Source organism: Danaus plexippus, chromosome 8 (assembly GCF_018135715.1).
Source record: "Danaus plexippus chromosome 8, MEX_DaPlex, whole genome shotgun sequence".
NCBI lineage: Eukaryota > Metazoa > Arthropoda > Insecta > Lepidoptera > Nymphalidae > Danaus > Danaus plexippus.
In genome coordinates, this window is record NC_083542.1 from 5888980 (window position 1) to 5909439 (window position 20460).

The window sequence follows — 20460 nt, forward strand, 5'->3', positions numbered from 1 at the left end:
ATATTTTGTATTACATTAAAGGTGAATACTAACACTACATAAAGTATGCTATCAAATGATTTTTTTAAATCTGAAATAAATAATTTTATTGTTGGCTGTATCATAAAAACCATAGCCTTACACAACATAAAAAACTAAAAGTTATTTTAGAAATAAATGATATAAACTTATAACCTTATAATATTATAATTTATCAACTTTGAAGTCAGTGAATAGATATTAATCACTAAAAATATGTGAAAATCCTTAATTTCTGTTTGAATGACTATTTCGCTGCATCCTTGTACATAAAACTTAAAATGAATGTTAACATAACAAGAAATATTTTGAGATTTAGAACACTTAACATAAATTTACGAAGATTTAAGTCTTCAGAGTCAAAAGTGGTCACTTATGATCCCTTTGTCAATAAACCTAAGAAGACGAAACAGACTTATTTGGAGGTTATAAAAATGTTCGAAGATCAGGACACTAGACGAAGAGGTCATGTTGAATTTATTTATGCTGCTTTATCCCGAATGAACGAGTTTGGGGTCCAAAAAGATTTAGAAGTGTACAAAGCTTTAGTTGATGTTTTACCAAAAGGAAAATTTATACCTGTCAATATATTTCAAGCTGAATTTCTTCATTATCCTAAACAGCAGCAATGTGCCGTAGATTTATTAGAACAAATGGAAAATAATGGTAAAATTATAAAACTGCAATGAAGTACTTAGTCATAATTTTTTTCTATAATCATTTCATTCTCTTCCTAGGTGTAATGCCAGACTCTGAATTAGAACAGATGTTATTAAACATTTTTGGTCGTAGAGGAATACCATTAAGAAAGTACTGGAGAATGATGTACTGGATGCCAAAATTTAAGAACTTGTCCCCGTGGCCCTTACCAGAATCACTCCCTGACAATACATTAGAACTGGCAAATCTAGCAATTCAGAGAATCACTTCTGTGGACCCAGACACTAAAATAGATGTGTGGCAGGTAACATTTTTGACACTTATTTATTTTTATTGTATAACATATTGTTTGCATTTGATCATTTACTTAATTACAATAGAATATTATATCCTTGAACACAGTGTTTCTAGTAATATTTTGTGTCAGACAGAAGAAATAGAAGCCTCAATAGACAAGACCTGGATTGTATGCGCCCAGAGCAGAATACAAAAAGTTCTTCTAGCAGAACAACCTCCCGATATCCCTCTGGTGATAAAGGGACCCTTCAACATCTATTTAAGGGACCAAGTAGTCACATACTTCCTTCTATTAGGCAAAACGAGACCGGAATATGAAGATAATACTGATACAGATGGTATATTTTCTCTACTCTCATTATTTTTTGACTATAAATCAAATTTGTAACAATAACAAATTCTTTCTTATTAATAATTTTACTCTCTTCCAGACGTCTCTAAAATCCAGAAGCCTGTTGGTATACCGGGTGTTATAGGTAAAGTTACATTACCGCAAGTGAAATGTACTGTACATGAACAAGATGATGGAACTATAGTAGCTGTGTGCGCTACGGGTTAGTAATTTATTTAATTAAATCCTATATATAATTGCTATGAATTTTAGTATTTAGATTTGTAGATGATATTGCGGCTACTTTAAAAGATATGGATAACATAGAATTATATAATCTTAAAGCTTTCAAATAAAAACACTAGCAGAAATCACTGTAACTTTTTTAATACATTACAAATTCTTTTTGTCATACAAGATGTTAGATGTTTCTTTAACATAATATACAAGAGTAGAAGTATGTTGTAAAATAAGAAAAGTCAATCTATTTTCATTGCAGGAACTTCATCAAGAGATTCATTATTGTCATGGATAAGATTGTTAGAGAAACATGATAATCCCGCATTAGCAAATGTACCTGTGATATTTACACTAACAGCACCACCAGCTGATGTATCACTGTATGAGACGGACATTGTTAAAAATGAAAATAAATAAAAATATTAAATGTACATTAATTTATTTAATATTATAACATATTTATAAATCAGTTTTATTTACATTTCAACCTCAAGCTAGATATTTGTATCTATAAATAAGTATTTCAAATAACTGTATTTAAAATGTTCTAAAATTTTTTTTTAATAACCTTGTGTACACTTATATTTACATTAGATACACATTAACTTGTCAATCCATTTTCTTGTTACACTTTACACTAATCGGTCACCGATCGTGATATATTATGTCCATTCATAATCATCATCCACTTCGAAGGATATTGTCCCCCACTGTCAGGTGATGTTGTGCCAGTCAGCTTGCGGCAGAAGGTATGTCTCATTGTCGCTGCGGACAACAGTTACACCAGCACCATAGTATGGTATCACATATGCGGATCCATCCGAAGGCCCTACAACCTAAAAATATTACCAATTAGGAAAATAATAAAGATGCTATGTCTTGTATATCATACTAAGATCACATCTCTTTTTTGTAGTTGGGAATTATTATTTGAGGACTAGCAATATATGCTGGTATTTGTAAGCTATATTACATTACAAGCCAGATATTGCAAAATATAAGCTTTTAATGTATACTTACGTAACCACTTAAGATCTATTGCACTGAATATACCTTTTAAACAATCTACAGTAACCATCTTAACCATTCTATACTCCTCATAAAACTTTGTGATATTACCTGTGCTGCTATAAGAATTATATCAAGCAATTGCCCAAGGAACATAAATCCAAGAGTGCACAGCTTTGCAAGTCCAATACCAGGATAACCAAGATAGAATCTATCCAAGCCAAACATTCCCAGGAACACTGACAATAGTAATGCTATCTCTAAAGAATAGCCATTTCTGTAAATGCATATAAATAATATGAGTGTAAACTGTAATGATTTTCTTAGTATATAATATACACATCTTTATATTAATAACTTATTAATTTAATTTAATTATGACAATTAATAAAAACTTACGTCCATTTGCATGGCATTTTCTTATAAAATGTTGAATTCTTTGTTTCATTACAAATGATCTTATCAGCTGCTATGCACCAAACTGAAATTAAAATCAAGCAAGCTTTTAAGGTAAGCTTTATAAAACATTTTCTGTAATATTTATATATTTCTCACCATTTGCTTCACCCTCTGAGGGAACATCTTTTCCCTTGGTGCAGCCATAGTATTGTTGAGTAGCAGAATCTATTTGATTTTGACTCGGGTCAGGACAGATATATTGCCCCATTCTTAAAGTACTGCAGTCGACTACCACATTATCAGTTTTCGATTCCTCAGTTGCACAGTATGTCGAATAAAATAATAAACAGAATGTGCTTAATAACAACCAAGACATTTTTATATAATTTAGTTATAGAACACAAAACAATGCATCGGCTTCATAAGGTCTTTTTGTATCTCTGCTTTTTATTGCTTTTACATTTTTACTTTAATTTTACTAATAAGTTATTATATCGTATATTACTTTCTAGTTTCTGTCTGAATTAAATAATAACATGTATATTCTATCGTGAAATCTGAAGTATTTTCAATTTTGTCAGCTACAAGTGTCAAAAGTTAACTTTTTATCATTACAAAAGCGTTCACCATAGTATATATAGACTATAAAATACTTAATTCGACAGCAAAACAATTTTGGTGGTGAATAAATGGTCAGAAATCAGTTAGTTAAAATCTTTTTATTAAAATTGTGAGCAATATATGAATACTGAATAGTAGATATGCTCTTAAGACTCAAGTACATATATTTTTATTAAATATATATATACACTAAGTAATATTATTTTGGATGGAATACAGTTCTTTCACCAGAAAAAAATATATTATGGAGAACCCAATACAATATACGTATACATTTAAAACACAATTTTTTGCAAAACATATGTAATCTAGATTTATATTTCATAATAAAGGTTTTTTTTGCGGCAAAAACATAATAGCAAGCAATTACTACAACTATTTATCGTATTAATAAAATTATTTTTGGTCTATTTATTAATAATTATAGATCTTGTTAACACTATTTTTTTTCAATACTTTTTACTTTTTAGTCTAAAATTATTCAAGGTAGAGCTTAGCTGTGGTCAAGTAACTACAGCGCAAACAGGGGCAGGCTCGACCGAGGAAGTATGGCCCTCTCACAGAAGATCGGCGTGACTTATTCTATAAAGTTTCGACCAATGAATGAAAGATCCTGTTGTCCTCTCCTTTCTCCCACCCATTCCTCTCCCGGGATGTTGATGGGTACAATGGCCTGTCCTACATCAGCCAAAAGTCTGTTTTGAGGTTGGGCATGTTTCATTGACATAGAGTTCAGGGACATCCTTCAACTACAAGTCGGATAAGGGGAACTTACGTATCTCGTGCCAGCGACACACAAAACTCGACTCTTAATTTAGACCAAGGGAAATGTTCTTTAACATGATTATTTTTATGTGCCGAAGGGGCAAACGAGCAGACTACCCAGGCCTACCTGATAGTAAGTGGTTACCGTCGCCTTTGGACATTTGCAACATAAGAGGTGTTGTATTTGCGTTGCCGACCTTGAAAAGGATGGTTATTGAACCGTCAGCTTCCTTCAACTCTTACCTTCATATTAAGGCTGGCAAAGCATCCGCAACACCATGTGACACATGTACATCAGTCAGGAAGTAAGTAAACCCCATAAAGAAAAATAAAAAATTGTTACACATCTTAAAGCAAAACTCAATACATACTAAAATTTATTGATTTATCTTCAGTGTTTTCGTGGATTTACTAAGATGTTTCTTAAACTTCCTTGTACATGTACCATGAGAACTATTCGACATTATACTTATATATGACAAGCAACTTAAAACAATTTTTATAGTACAAAGTACTTCACAGAATATAGAGATAGTTTATTTATATGAGCTTCAGGAACTTCTCAGTACAATAAGGTCATTTATGAATGTAGAAAGTTTTTGTAACCAACTCGTTAAAGTTGATTTAAAACTTCCGTTTCGGCAAGACGATGGTACAAGAATAACTTTAAATTAATGTTTACTTCTTTTTATCTATTAATGTTTACTTATGCAATTTTTTTTAAACTAATTTTATAAGGTTTCGTGATCTCTATATAAAAATTAAAAATGTAGATGGAACGTGAAATTCTTGCGGATTATTTTTGGGTTTAAAATATCGTATATAACATTTGAGTCATATGGTTTTGAAAATTTTAACTTGAATATATAATGTTTAAATATTATTCAACTGAATAAATTAATCATTTTTTGAAATAAGAAAATCTGTTTTATGAAATATGTGTTATTAAGAGAATTGCAAAGTAATTACAAGTTTTAACAACATCGAATTTTTGGCTATAGATGTATTTTTAATAGAAATTAAAAAAATGCTCAAGATAAAACTTAAATCCCAGGAATTAAAATCTATTTTATTTGTTGCGGAACCCTAAAAGGCCCAGCAAACCAAAAAGTTTTAACAAAGGAAGTAGGTGCTTGAGAGAAATACAAGATGGCGTAATAAAACAAAGCTGCAGCAGTTAAGGGAATTAGAACATTAGTCTTTGTTACAATTAGTTCGATGTTCGAACACCTTCCTGATTGGAAGCATTACTTCAAAATTACACTTTGCCAAGAAAACTACAAAAGAAAACTATAAATTACTAAGAATTATAGTGTTGATACTGAAATAAGACCGTTTGTATAATTTTAATTAAAAAATGTATATCTCGAAACAAACAGATTTGATTTTATTAACATATCCTAAGTTTTGTCCAATAAACGAGACATCGTTTAATAGAATCTCTTAACGTTCGCAATTTAGACATTTAACAATTACCTCTTCGATTAATTCTTTTTTTTAGAAAAGATTAAAACCAAAAAGTCTTTATATTATAAAAATTTTATTGAATTAACTCATATTAAAAAGTGCAGTAAGATTAGTATGTTGGATTAATGAAATATAAATTGTGAATTTTGGCGAGCAGTCGGGAGCTGTATCTTAATGGAATTGCTTTTTGCGGAAATTGAAACCCCGAACAGTTTTCCGTGCGACCTAAATATTGCAATTTGCTTTTTCCTATCTGGCAATCGTAACGAATGAAAAAAAAATGTATTTGAATGAATAAAAAACAGTGTATCTAATTCTACCTTTATTTGTTACACGAATAAACACATACATGAGAATAGCACGATTTAAAAGTTTTACAATAAAAATGTGATTAAATAGTCTTAAACATATAGGTATAATTGCGCCACTCGTAGATAATTAACCGCGCCAGCCGGTGAACGACGGGGAACTGAGGAGAAGAGAAGAAACAAAACGATTAATATTAAAAAAAAATATGGGTCTTTTAAAAAGTTAAATATCTAAACATAATATATAATCTGTATAACCAAATCTTATTCTTCTCTACTAATAGTACATTTCAAAACTGTTATTTTTATTATTAAAGTATAAAAATATTTGACATCTATTCCAAGGTTCCGTTGTAACAAAATGTAAATTTATCACAAACCTAGCAAACGGTTTATTAGACTGATTATTTATTTGATTTTAATTTCCTTAAGGTAACATTTGATCTTTAGTCGAACAAGATCTTTCTATGTAATCTGCTAAATTAATTTTATGTATGTAACATCTAAATTCGAATAAACACGTAATAATTCAATCTTTCTCGTTCTAGTCATTGCAATATTTAAAAAAGCAATAAACATCAACACCTAAATTTTTTTCAGAAAAGAGTATTAGTGTAAAGTGTTAGTATAAAGTGTATACATGATCTTCATAATGTATGAAAACTGGAGAAACTTCTTGTTAAATATGAATGTTGTTTCATAGTAAATCATTTTTTTTTATATAATAAAAAAAAAAAAATATGACATATATGTTTGAATTGACTTTGAAATAACTTTACAGTAACCGCGTCAACGAAAACACAGCAAAAAAAAATTAGGAAGGATTTAGACATTAATTTGATTATATCAGACTCACGTGTTGAAGCTCGGCGGCTGTGTTGCCGATTGTCCCGATTGCTGCGCCAAATTACCAAACGTCAATGTATTCTGTGATGCTAAGTTTTCAAACGTTGAATTCGACTGCTGCGACGGTGAACCGAAACCTATATAAAAATAATAATTTTAATTCTCATATGCATTGTGGATATAATATAGAAGAGGTAGGAATATTTGTTATCTATGCGTGTAAGTGTTATACGTATTCAGCCAATGTCACACAAGAAGACAAGGAGAGATAATAATAAAAAATCGGAAATTTACTTTTTCTATTGAAAATTTAATAATTCGAAAAATAGTTAACACATGTTTCATATATAAAGGGAGGTACTTCTTCATGAAAGTCAATTCATTCATTACCAGTATTGGCGTTTCCAAACATTTTTCCTGGCGAGGAGCCTCCGAAGGCGGTGGAACCGAAGCCGCCACCGAATGACGCTGGTGCACCGAAACCGCTGCCGGGACTCTTATTGAAACCGGAACCGAAAGTCGATGCACCGAAACTAGGAAATAGATCTTTTATTAGTTTGTGATTTCTATAGTCATGAATATATAAAAAAATATGACTTTAACCATAACAGACTTCCTAGTCATTTCAAATATATGATTTTGAGTAATTGCAGTTAATTATTTGCTATTCAAGTTAAGGAACAATTTTTTAACAATTGTTGTAGTTGGTTTTGCGTAGAATGGAATAATTTTAGTGAATCTATATTACGTCATACGTTAGGTGACTTGAGAAATAGGCATATTTACGAGAGAGTCTTTTGAAAACATACTCAAACGAACATTTTTTTTGTAATAGTCTCAAACAATGTGGACATAATTGTAACATAACAACGTTAACTTACTTAGGGGATCCTCCGAAAACTGGTTTTGATCCAAAAACTGGCGATCCGCCGAACGCAGGAGCTACATAAATATTATTTATTAAAAATTAATTTAAACATAACATAGAATATAACGACATACATCCATTACTTCTTTTTTTTTTAACTTAAACTTTTAATGTATTTTTTCATACACTATTATAATTAATTTTAAAATGGTATTTGGTTTTATTTTCTCGATATTGTTTCTGTACATTATTTATTTTTTTTTTGTTTTTTTTTTTTTTATAGGTAGGGAAGCAAAATAAGGTTGTCATTTTTAGTCTAATATCATTTTTATTATTTTTGAACTATTGAAGTAATGTTTTTCCTTTTTTTTTCGTAAAACTTAATTTAACATATCAAGTACAAGACTTATTAATTTAATGTAAAATAAGAATACTTATATATATGAATTTCTTTATATGCCGAATAAACTTGCACCTTGTCATGGTAATAAAAAAAAAATCTCATGTAAAGGAAGTAAAGAAATAGAAACGTTCGCAATGGATTAACTACGATGAAATTTTACATTACTCATCATTTTACCGATTACTTAAGCATTTCTCATTACTTATATATAACCAGCATACAAAATAAGCTATTTTTTTATATTAATATATGTCAGTTCTTTGACATCCCACTCTGTAAATTTCGATGATTTCTTAATTTGCAACCATCATAATATGCTTTCCCAAAAAAAAAAACATGGCTACACTCGAAAAATATCCTATCTGTAGTACATACATTTTCGTTCAGGAAACTATAAATCATATGTATGATGTTTTTGAAAAGTTATTTTTATTAGAGTAAATAATGAAAATTCACACCAAATAATTACCTGATTGTTGATTAGGGGTCCCAAAAACAGAGGGTTTCTCTCCGTTGAAAGGTCCCGGAGTGAATGGACTTCCTGTGGCTGGAGCACTGAAGGTGCCTGTACCGAATATAGATGATTGGGTGGTTGGCTGTTGACCTGGATGGATGAAATGGATACTTAATAAAAATCATTAAAACGTATGGCTTTTTTTTTGTTAAAACCAAATATTTTAAGAGTTTATAGATAATATAAAACGTTGCCACTAGGACGACGTTTTAACAATTTAGTAAAGTGAAGTTGATTATGAGTTTGTTGCCAATCAACGGAAATTCTTAATGGCAAATTATATCCTGTTTTATATTTACAACAAGAGAATCAAATGTACTACATTTTACTAAAATATCCGATTGGGACTTTTTTGCTGATGATTTATGTGAATCTTGAAAATGCTGATACACTGGAGGTAGGACGTTTATAGTTTGTCACACAAAAATACATAATTTTAATATTGGGAGTATCTAATTATTACCGAAGGTGGAAGTTCCAAAAGCGCTGTTAGTTTTATCGCCGCCGCTCCAGAAATCTGTAGCTGGTTTTTGTCCGAAGGTAGACGAGCCGAATGCTGGCTTACCGAACACGTTGGAAGTGTTGCTACTGAATACTGATCCCGGGGAACTGATAAAAAAATATAATATTAGAGCGTATAAAACGGTTTATGTGAATATAGAAGAAATTTAATTAATCATTAGGAATAAAAAAATCATAGATTACGAATTACGAGTAGTAGTATAGTAGTGTTAACGAATGAAAAACAATATTATACTAGTGACTTTGCTAACATATTTTAAATTTATTATAAAGTTTGTCTATTTCACAAAGAGGAACCTATACAGCGCTAGAATGGTACAAAAAAATTATCTAAATACGATTAAAGCGAAATCTTTTCACTAGTTTTTGGCGTAATTGAGTGAACGCATACTTAAAACGCATACTTAAACGCATACTTAAAAACTTCTCAATAATGCAGTAGAATTAATAAGTTAATTACCTTCCAAAGATATTTCCCCCGCTAGCCTGCGATGGAGCGCTGGTAGTCGAAATACTTGCAGCCGCAAACAAATTAGATTCGGCGCCACCGAATAGCGAGCTCTGGGTAGTTGTTGGACTCCCGAATACTGAGGTTTGGGATGCATTGGAACTACCGAACACTGATGTTTGAGTTGTAGGTGTACCGAAAACCGAAGTCTGTGTTGTTGTGGGTGAACCAAATACCGAAGCTTGTGTTGTGGGTGCACCAAAAATAGACGACTGGGTTGTTGAAGGCGAGCCGAATACAGAAGTTTGAGTTGTTGTTGGTGTACCGAAAACTGAAGTTTGTGTTGTAGCAGGAGTACTGAATACCGACGGCTGTGATGTGGGAGCGCCGAATATAGACGCCTGGGTTGATGACCCGAAACTGGTAGATGAAAAAACAGACGGCTTTGAACCGAATACGGTTGTTTGTGTTGTTGCACCGAAGATGTTAGCATTCGGTTGGGTTGTTCCGAATAAAGATTTAGAAGCAGCAGCGCTAAATATGCTTTGTGCGGACGATGTCCCGCCGAATAGACTCTGTGTGGTAGTTGTAGTACCGAATATACTCGAAGTGGTTGTAGTAGAGGCCCCAAAGATGCTTTGGGTTGTAGAAGTTGGAGTAGCAGTAGTGCCAAATACATTTGCAGTTCCAAAAGAGGGCGCTTGAGTTCCGAAAACAGATGCTGAAGCAGACCCGAATACTGAGGAAGCTGTGTTTGGAGCGAATGCGGAGGGCTTATTTCCGAAAGTAGATTGTGTGGTCGTTGTATTGAATATTGATGTAGAGGTACTTGACACGACCGAAGAAGTAACAGTGACGTTGGGCGGTGAAGAAAATATGGACGAAATAATCACAGGAGTAGACACTGTGGCAGTATCAGATTTAGTTACGGTTAAATCTGATGGTTTTTCGGAATCTGCTTCTTTATTTTTAGTCTTAGGTTCAATTCCAACAACAGGTTTGGCTTCGGAGGCGGCAGGAGATCGTGGTTTTGAGTCTTCGGCAACTGCTGTAGGTATCGGTTCAGCTTTTGCAGTGATTTCTGAAACAATAGGAACTTTTAAAAATAATCCTTATAAAAATATTAATTACATTAAACGTAATCTTCATTACCAGGCCGAGAGGCAGTCGCTTCGTCTGTTTTGAATATGGCCGGCGTAAATTTTTCAACTTTCACTTCAGCAGCTGGTTTTTTAAGATCAACTGTAATTTACAAAATAAAGTTATTTAAAGATCTTATTTAATAATTTAATATACTGCAATGGTGGAGTTGGCTATATAACTTTCACGTACCGACTATGACAGATTGCGCTGGCGGCTTGCTGATCATTGGAGCCACTGCTGGTTTCAACTCATTTTTGCTTTCAACAGGTTTCTGTGCAGAATTTTCTTTGGATTTTTCCTCCACTTTGGTATCGTCCTTACCAAAACCAGGGCTCTTGACTAGGTCGGGTACATTTTGGTTCTTGTTGCTCAATGGTTTCATGCTGAATATGTTAGTCATCGGTTTATCCTCTTTAGGTTTAGGCGACCTCGTTTCCGGTTCACCGGTTTCTTCGGATTGTTTCGGTACGGTTTGTTCCAGTTTGTTGAACATGCTCGTCATATCAGCGATCGGTTTAGAGAAAACGGTAGGTGGCGCTGTAGATGATGGTTTTGAGACTAAAAGAATTAGTATCTTATGTAACTTCCGGTTTTACAGGCTGACGAATAGAAAAGCTATAATGGATAGCTTTACTCTTTTTTGACTATTTTTTGTCTAATTTAATTTATAATAAATTAATTGAGACCAAGTTTTCAATAAAAAGTTAACTTTGTCTTCTAGAAAATAGTTTAAATTTTGGTTTACTGCATATTATCCTCAGTCTATATTTAAACACCACCATATATATAAAAAACCATAAATGTTATTCGAAAAAATGGTGAACATAAAAAAATTTGACTAGATCGAAATTTGACTATTGTATTGTTGAAAAGTGATAACAAGATTCTTATAAAGGAAGACATACAAGTAAAAGCGGTTGGAGAGCAAATGTTCTGTCCCATGAAAGTATTAGCGTCATTTTTTTGCTCAACCACTTTCTGTTCTTGAGCATTTTCTGTTTCAGACTCTTTTAATATCATCTTCCTTAACAGGGTTTTTGTGTATTGACTCGCATTTGCTTGCTGATCGGGTTTGATCACTTGACTCGGCTGACCAGTTACTTGTTTTTCTTCTTTTGGTTCTATAATAAAATTCGCATAGCTGTAGTCTATTTAATGTTTTTACATCAAAATAAGATTGATTTCAAAAAATATAAAAAATTATGGAGTCTAAACGTGTTATAGTGGACAAGTATAAAAATATAATATAGAAAATATTAAATAATTACTTATTAACGAGAAAGCTATGTTAAATTTGTTTAAATGAAACTAGTATTTTTCGGATAAACTACGCGTGATTTATTTTTGTAAAAAACTACATACTCCCGACGTTTCGGTTACTTTTCAGCAACCGTGATCACGGGCGGACGAGATGTCGCTCTTCGAAACTAGCGAAAATCTTACATCTCATTATGTTAAATTTGGTCTATAAGTCGATGATGAAAAAAATAGAAATTTGAAGCCTAAAGTGGATATAAATAAAAGCGATTACCGTCTGTGAATAAAGTCCTAGCAACACTCTGCACCGTCGGCTTTGGTTTCATGTTTGAAGGAGTGAATGTTGGAATTGAAATGGGAGATTCTTTCACTACATCCGGTTTCGGTGCTTCTGGTTTTGTCTGTGTGACTGAAATTATGTTCATATATATACAAATACAGTCGGAAAATATGCTTAAAGTAAATACAACATTAAAACGAAAAAGTTCTTTAAAATTGTCATTGTGAGTGAGTGAGTACTTTAGCTTTGAAATACTTTCAATTAATATTAAAAAATAATAATAATATTTTCAATTAATATAAAAAAATATTTTTATTTAACACGACTTTTTTTTTTAATAATACACGGTAATTTATTTATTGTTTCGGTATATACAATATAGGTGAACAATCTTAAAAGTCTTAATGTAGACTTCAATATATAAGATAGCAGCCTTTCCCAAAGGGAGTGATAACGCTCCCCTGTGGGCGCTGCGGGCCCAAAGGGGGCTGTAATACACCAGAAATAAAATGGGGGCGTTGTGTAGAGGCCTGGAGGGTGATTTGTAATTTCATTTAGCTAGGTTAAGTTATAGAGGTTTTTTAGTTGGTGACAAAATGAGGGCGCTAAAAAGTAATTTATTCTCAAAGTGAGCAATGGACAAAATAATTTTGGGAAGACATGGACAAAATAACTTACAAGAAAATGTGCTTCCTCCAAATTTTTCTTTGAAAGGCATGTTGGATTCTTTCTTACAATCGATGCCTTGTGCTGCGTTCTGCATGAATAAATTATGACCGAACACTAGTTTCGGTTCCACGTGAACCGGTGGCTTACTTGTTTGGATAACACTTTCACCGATTTTTGGTTCTATAGAAACCAAAAAAATATGTATCGTACATTGTTCTTGCTTTATGGACCATTAAATGCAAACAAACTGTATTTGATTACTTACGTGGCACTGCTATATCTTTTTTAATTTCATTTTTTTCAATATCATCCGTCTTTTTAACTTGACTCTTTTCCTTTAAACTTTTCTCGTATCTTTTTCTCAATGTTTCCAAATGTTGACGCAGTTCAACGTTGACTGGTTTTATTTTGATTGGTTTGTGGTTTGATAGGAGATCTCTCAAAGCGTCCAGTTTTTGTGCACCAAGCGGTTGTTCGTCTGTTTTGTTATTTGGTTCAATGCTCATATTTAATATGTTTTTAGTCAGTTTAGAGAGTGGATCTCTGAAATAAGGTAAGTAAGTAATTATACCATTCATTACAAAAAAAATCTATATCAATCAAGTTCATATTTAAACGTTAGTTATTATTAATTAAATCCTACACTCACTTATTTCGGAATGGAGTGCTTCTTAAGAGTGACTTAGACTTAACAACTGGCGTCTGGTTACATTCGTTTAATGTATTTTTTAATGTTTTCAGTACAGCCTGTTGTCTACACAGTATCTCCTGTTGTTTCACCAGTGGTTGGTAGACATCGTCTAGTATGGGACGAATCATGCGCTCTCCAGGTCTATAATAAATAAATTAAAATAAAATCGTTCACATCTTACGAGTTAAATGAAAATTATTATATATAAAAAAAAAAGTTTGGAACAAGGATCAAAGTATAGGTTTCTATAATGACCTGGTTATAATTTCAATAATAATAATGTGTTATTGTTAAGATTCTCTTGTGTGTGAATAATTGCAGTTACATATAATTTTATGTAGATTTATTGTTTATTACAATACTTACTTGCTGTGCTGATCTCTTAAGGAGACGTCGTTCCATTTAAGCTCCAGCGCTTTTCTTGCTTGATCAAGTTGATTTTGCACATAATAAACCATTTTTTTGATAGATGAAAGTCTCTTTGTTGTTAGCGGGTCCGCTTGTCTCCAATCACGTTGCTCATTCGCTCTGAAAATAAGATTTATTTAAAACCAGTTCAGCATTGGTTTTAGTCGATTTATATTACATATTTTAAATTAATGAAAGAGTCCAAATAATGTTTTGAATTTAATTGGATTGGAATCTATGTTTTTAGTAATTATATATAAATGATGTCTATTAAATTAATGTTTTCGTTGCAAATAACAACATTTGTTAGTTATTATACGATGTTACTCACTCGGCATGTGCTCTAGACTCAGCAACAACAGCACAAGCTCTAACCAAATCCAACTTCAGTTGTGTGATAGTCTCACATAGATCTTCTATTTCACATTCTTTTTTTAGTGTTTCAGGATCCATGTCTATATTGAGATTCAGGTCTACAGATTGGAGTTCTCTTTCAAACTGAAAATTCAAGGATTTACTTATAAAGACCATAGATATTATAATTTAATAGACCCATAATTAGGTCCTATTTATTTTTGTGCATTCTATATTATGTACACATATTCTTAGTTCACTATATATGCATATGATAATGTCACCTTCTCCTGTTTCTCCCAAGTGCTCTTCATAAACTTATACAATTCCATTTGGAAATCATTAATTTCTTTCAACAACATATTCTTCAATTCTTGTTCCGCTTTCGCTTTGTTAATTCTTTCCTCTTCTTGTTTGAGAGCAGCATTCACAGCTGGTGATGTTGTCTGTGCTTTTGGTACTTGAATTTGGGATTGTTTTTGGGTTTGCTGTAATTATTTAACTTACAATTATATGTGAGACTTAACATTTAAATTAGTGAAATTTCATTTTTTTATATACCTCTGAACTCTGTGATTCGGATACAGTTGCAGTTGCTTCCTTTTTCGCACCAAAAGAAACATTAGCCACTGAAATAGTATATTTAAATTATAGTATAAATTCTAGGAATTTCTAAAAACAAATATTACTTACTGACACATTCAAAACTGTAATTAAAAAGCAATGAAATTATGGTTGACACTTATAATTTTTTTTTTTTAATTTTAAATTAATGAATACCTGGCATTGATGCTGATTGTGGAATCTGTGGCTTAGGTGTTATTATTTGTTGCTGCATAGGTTGCATTGGTTGCGGTTGTATTGGTTTTGTTGCCTGCTGTAATACCGCAGTTTGCTGCGGTTGTGGCTGAACTGGTTGTGGTTGTTGTTGCACCGGTTGTGGCTGCAATGTTTTCACTGGTTGTGGCACTGGCTGAAAAGTGGAAAATGAATGAAATATATAATAATATGGTGAAAACAAATAAAGTATTAACATATAATTATTTTAATATAATACCTTTGGCTGTTGAACAGGAACAGCTTCACTAGCAGCAGGTTGAGGAACTTGTCCAGGTACATCCCTTTGATTTATTAAGGTTTAATCATTTGTGATGTATCATTGTATTTAATGTATAATTTTTATTAAAAAAAAAAATAATAATAATAAAATGAGACAACTAAATATACCTGGTTAAGGCTTGCACTGGAAGCTCCAATGCTTGTATAGGCGTGCAAACTTGAGGGCTTTGCTTGTTTAGATTAATAATGTTAAATATAGACAGTAGTCCTGTCTGAGACAACACATGGAGGAGAGGCATCGGTGGGAGAACTTCATTTTCACCTGAAAAAAATAATGATTTGAATTTACAATTCACTAATTAGAGATGTAATATCAGTTGCTAGTTTAATTGAACTGAAAGAGTTATTATCATTGCCACCTATGAAACTTTTTATAGTTGTGCTTGCAAAACCATTTCTTATATGAAATTTATTTATTAGATTTAGCGAGAGAAAATAAATTAGTAAATGAAAATTATGTTCACTATAATTTTAAAAACATAACACAAGAAATGCTGATGTTCTAAAAAAGCCTTTATATTTCAATATATATGTAAAACTAGTTTGTGTTAACCAACCCCAAGGAAGTTGATGTACAGCGGCTGTATCAATACAAATACCAACAGGGTAGTTTTCTTGGTTTTTATCAGTCAGAGGTAACTCTGGTCTCGCTTCATCCAACTGTAAAATTAAAACATTGTTAATATGCAACTATTATCACTTTTAATGAGTTTCTGACTAATACTTTGCTAGAAATAATAATTGATTATAAGAAAAGAAAATTACTTTGATAATGCTGATAAAACAATATCCTATATAAACATTACAAATGTTATACCTGACACCATTGAACCCAGTTTGCTCCGTCTGTGGAAGCAAGAGTTGCTATTTCCATACTATTTGATGATGCAGCAAGTATTATATTCCTGCAATAGTTAGTATAAATTTTAATACTTTAGTCCTTCTAAAAGAGAAAATGCTTTATTATGATTTGATTACCATTGAGCTAGTCCAAGTAAGTAGTAATACCAGGGTCTGTTAGATCCTATGCTATAACAAATATCCTCATAGTTGAAGCAAGTTGGAGTTCCACCTTTTATAATGTTGACTAGCGCCACCGCTGTTGTTAAAAATAAATATATTAACTATTTCGCTATAACAATTGTTATTTATATAATATGTTTCTTTTACTCGTGTTATACATTTAATTTATATATTTTTTAATTAAATTTTTTGACTAACTATCATATAAGTCATTACAGCTGGTCACAATGTGGGGCTAAACTTATAATCTCTGAATCAAGCAGCAATATCTAGACGATCATTAAGTCTTTTTTGATAAATGCTTAATGTGTGTTTTGTTAAGATATTTAAATAAATAAAGTGCTTCTATAAATCACTACCTATAACCAAACATTCAATAGTATAGAGTATGAAATTAAATTACAGTAATATTGATGTCTGATCTCGGGTAATATTGACTTAACATTATTATTGTAATTTATCAAAAAAACAAATTTACATTATAATTAAAATTAATGTAGAATACATTTTGTAATTACTATTTTAATTTAAATTCAAGTATAGTCAAAAATATGGTAAATGTGAAAAAAATTATCATGTAATTGGCGACAATCAATAAAAGCTTCATTTGCATAATGTTTTCATAAAATTGTTTGTTGTTGTTTGTGTAAAATCAATTTTTTATATTTTATTTTTTTTTTTGTATACAAAGATGTGGTACTACAAATCATATTATTTAAGCTCTAGTTATGATATTGCTATCTAACCTGGTCGACTATTGTCTGAAGCATTCCTATAGGTTACCACAAACTGAAATGTGGCTATCCAGTGAATTGCCAATACTTCTGGACTAAAATTTTCAAAAAGATTTGGTGCCGGAAATGTTTTCATCAGTGTCAAATCTGGTTTATATTGCTTTAAAGTCCCGTTACTGTTGCCAGTCACTAGCTGTTTACCTTTAGGACTCCAGCAGAGGCATCTAAAAAAATAAGGTCTATTTCTGATTCCTGTATTTACTTACAAGCTGACTTGTAATACTGTTGAGACTGTAAGATTAATTTTATTTCCTGATTGGATAGTACTTGACTATCATTACACTTTATGGTGTGTACAAATTAAACCCTAGACGGTTACAGTACTTCAAATTGTAAGGGGAAGGAAACACAGATACAAACAAACATTTCTCATCTTTTCTGGATAAGTAGGAAGAAGGCATCGGTTCATCCAGATGGGAGTAAGGCCTACAACATTAAGGACCTGTAATGGAACCCCAAAAAATAAATACATAAATTAAAACCTCCATTTCCTGCATATACTTTCCCAAATTGTGGTAAAATACAGAGTGGTTTGCCTTTTTCTTTGTCTGTGCTCAAGATTAACAACATTTGATTCAACCAAATTGTGGTCACCAATAAGCCTCATTCCTAGTATTTTTTCAGCACTAGTTGAAATATGACCAAAATGTCTCACAAACAGCCTGAACAGTACTTTATAAAGACATCCAATCCTTCTGGAGTGAAGTACTGCCATACTTTCTCATCACATCCTTACATTAAGTTCCCTTGCAGCTTAGCTTAGCTTTGTACTCAGAGGGTGACCAAAACTCAAAGTTCAAGCACACCACAAAAAACTAATAATTGAAGTCAGTTCACATAATCCTAAGACACATTCTAAAAAATTGGATTCAAGGTAAATAGACCTCTGTTGATTGTTTAATGGCACAATTTGATTTCTCGATTGTTAAATTTCACAAGATTGCGTAGCCCTAAACAGAAACAGCCTAAAATGTGATATTAAAAATGGCTTTCTTCTCCAATTCTGTACTTATTATTATCCGGGCTGGCCCCAAAACTGAATTGATACCAAGTCACAATCGTTGTGAGGTAGATATATGGTTAGATTTAAAAGATCTTTAGAAAATTATCCTTTGCAGTACTTAAAATTTTCCTACATATGAGAATCATAAGAACTAAAATTTGCCTATAATTTGTCTAACTAGTATTTTATACAGGCCAACATTATTTCCTATAAAACCTAACCAGTATTATGTCAGTGAAGTTAAAGTTTTAAGCATTCTAATAGTATTCTATAAAGACAGCAAAAATATGGAATAAAGATTAATCATTTAGTCACAAAGTTAATTTTTTACACTCATTCCAAACATTATACCTTAATACATTACAATGTTATTTGTTCTTCTATAAATATGTTTTTTTTTTTCCACTATTAGAACTTTATTGATCATGTTCTATGCTATATAAAACCACACAGACACTTGATTTTTACTATGTATATTTAATTTCACTAAAGGTAATAAAAGAATTTTATCAACTTACCTAGCATCAGCTTGTATCTTTTTTACTTGCATAGTGCTGACCTGACTCACAAGTAGAGTACCATCAACAAAAACAATGCCAATTGTATCTGCTATGCAAGGATTCCATTGTAATGATGACACAAGAGTGGAAGGAGCTACTTCAAGTTGCATTGTAACTGTAGGTCTTATATCCTTAGAACATCAATAATGTTTAGAACAAAATTCAATCCTTACTAATGTTTTCAAATTATACATATTTAATATGTGACATAATACCTGATTTTGGAAGCCCAAACATTTATAAACCAGTAGAAGTGGTCCACTGATTATAGCAAGCCACTCTTGATTGCAATTCACAGCTATGTGTGTTGGATGAATTGGTAATGGAATAACTAAATGCTGAGGCTCACACTCTTTGTCAATTAATTGTTTGAGGTAGTACACTGAAGTAAAGAAATGCCTTTATTAATTGTTTATTTTATTTTAAAAGCGATACTTAACGACATATAGAATTTACATGGTACGTACCACATAGCATGCCTTCAGGGGTAGTTATGAAAACTAAGCCATATTTGCTACTGCTTGCTATCAAGTTGTAACCTCGATTTGGCAAAGGATTAGTTGTGTTAAAAACTTTAAATTTGCGTTGGAGTTTATAAAGAAGATTCTGAAATAGCAATTCCAATTAAGTCTGATGTTAATTTAATATAAAAAGCACAATTATTTTGAAAACACACCGGCTCTTCAACGGAATTCGGGCCAAATTGGATTTCCATTTTTTCGAAAATTATACGTGCCACTGCAAGGTTAATTTATGAGGGAATAAAAGACCACACGCATCATATTAAAACAATTAAAACTACAAATCTATAAAATTATTTTAAACCTAGTATTACACACAACTTTACTCGATGACCATTAGAGAGATAACTAAAAAGTAAAAACTGACATCTATCAAAATTGGGGTTGTGACTCGAGTAAGGAACTCGAGTTGGTTTTTCAAACCATATCGAATTTGAAAACCGAATGAAGCTCAGATGGAGCGAACTTTGAAGTTCCGATTATTTTTGTAAATTTTCGCTTTTTGTTTTGTTTCCATTTTCGATAATTATCTTTGAATTGCGATAGTGGACGTGTTTGGTGTACCCAGCAACATGATTCGTGCAAATATATTTGTAACACAATGAAATTAATACTAATACGTTATCGACATATAATGTGACTACTGTAAAAACACTTTTGAAAATATAAAATTTTGGAAAATGTTTGATTTGCTTGTGGCAATATAAAAAATTGAGCTTATATGCAATAAGTGTACCTTTCACAGTAATATGAGTCTGAGTTTACTTTGAAAATAGTGTTTTTAATTCAACAATTGTGTTGAAGAAAACTGTGAACCTTTGAGTTTTTAAAATTGTAAATACATTTTTCAGAAATGATTCTATATAAAACATTGATTTCCTTTTTTTCTTTTGTTAATAAAAGTTTTCCACTACTTAAAAAGC

At 31.6% G+C, this 20460-nt stretch overlaps 3 protein-coding genes across 4 annotated transcripts; 1 reads left to right on the top strand and 2 right to left on the bottom strand.

Annotated features, from left to right (window-relative positions):
• The first annotated feature begins 173 nt into the window (after positions 1 to 173).
• LOC116775097 (evolutionarily conserved signaling intermediate in Toll pathway, mitochondrial) lies at positions 174 to 2012 on the top strand. The gene is made up of 5 exons (XM_032667919.2): positions 174 to 684; positions 756 to 982; positions 1106 to 1313; positions 1407 to 1529; positions 1806 to 2012. Exons 1-5 carry the CDS (start codon positions 300 to 302, stop codon positions 1961 to 1963), a joined length of 1101 nt encoding a protein of 366 aa, XP_032523810.1. The 5' UTR covers positions 174 to 299; the 3' UTR covers positions 1964 to 2012.
• On the bottom strand, positions 1969 to 3534 carry LOC116775108 (TM2 domain-containing protein CG10795). Its single transcript, XM_032667929.2, has 4 exons — positions 3110 to 3534; positions 2954 to 3035; positions 2666 to 2831; positions 1969 to 2382 (listed from the first exon to the last, which is right to left on the bottom strand). The coding sequence occupies exons 1-4, from the start codon at positions 3327 to 3329 to the stop codon at positions 2260 to 2262; spliced, it is 591 nt and encodes a 196-aa protein (XP_032523820.2). The 5' UTR covers positions 3330 to 3534; the 3' UTR covers positions 1969 to 2259.
• A 2581-nt stretch (positions 3535 to 6115) lies between these two features.
• Positions 6116 to 19885, bottom strand: LOC116776413 (nuclear pore complex protein Nup214-like). 2 transcript variants are annotated; one of them, XM_061521217.1, is made up of 30 exons: positions 19842 to 19860; positions 19693 to 19754; positions 19484 to 19622; positions 19232 to 19398; positions 18975 to 19147; positions 17406 to 17617; positions 16615 to 16735; positions 16454 to 16541; positions 16194 to 16296; positions 15745 to 15898; positions 15575 to 15638; positions 15298 to 15490; positions 15079 to 15146; positions 14802 to 15005; positions 14495 to 14661; positions 14122 to 14283; positions 13714 to 13896; positions 13330 to 13607; positions 13074 to 13244; positions 12390 to 12524; positions 11764 to 11979; positions 11048 to 11416; positions 10868 to 10957; positions 9728 to 10796; positions 9209 to 9354; positions 8701 to 8835; positions 7842 to 7902; positions 7351 to 7493; positions 6971 to 7097; positions 6116 to 6275 (listed from the first exon to the last, which is right to left on the bottom strand). In XM_061521217.1, the coding sequence occupies exons 2-30, from the start codon at positions 19729 to 19731 to the stop codon at positions 6245 to 6247; spliced, it is 5208 nt and encodes a 1735-aa protein (XP_061377201.1). In that variant the 5' UTR covers positions 19732 to 19754; positions 19842 to 19860; the 3' UTR covers positions 6116 to 6244. The 2 variants fall into 2 exon arrangements, with proteins under 2 accessions (XP_061377201.1, XP_061377200.1); XM_061521216.1 differs by having other exon boundaries at positions 19693 to 19885.
• Between the last annotated feature and the right edge of the window lie 575 nt (positions 19886 to 20460).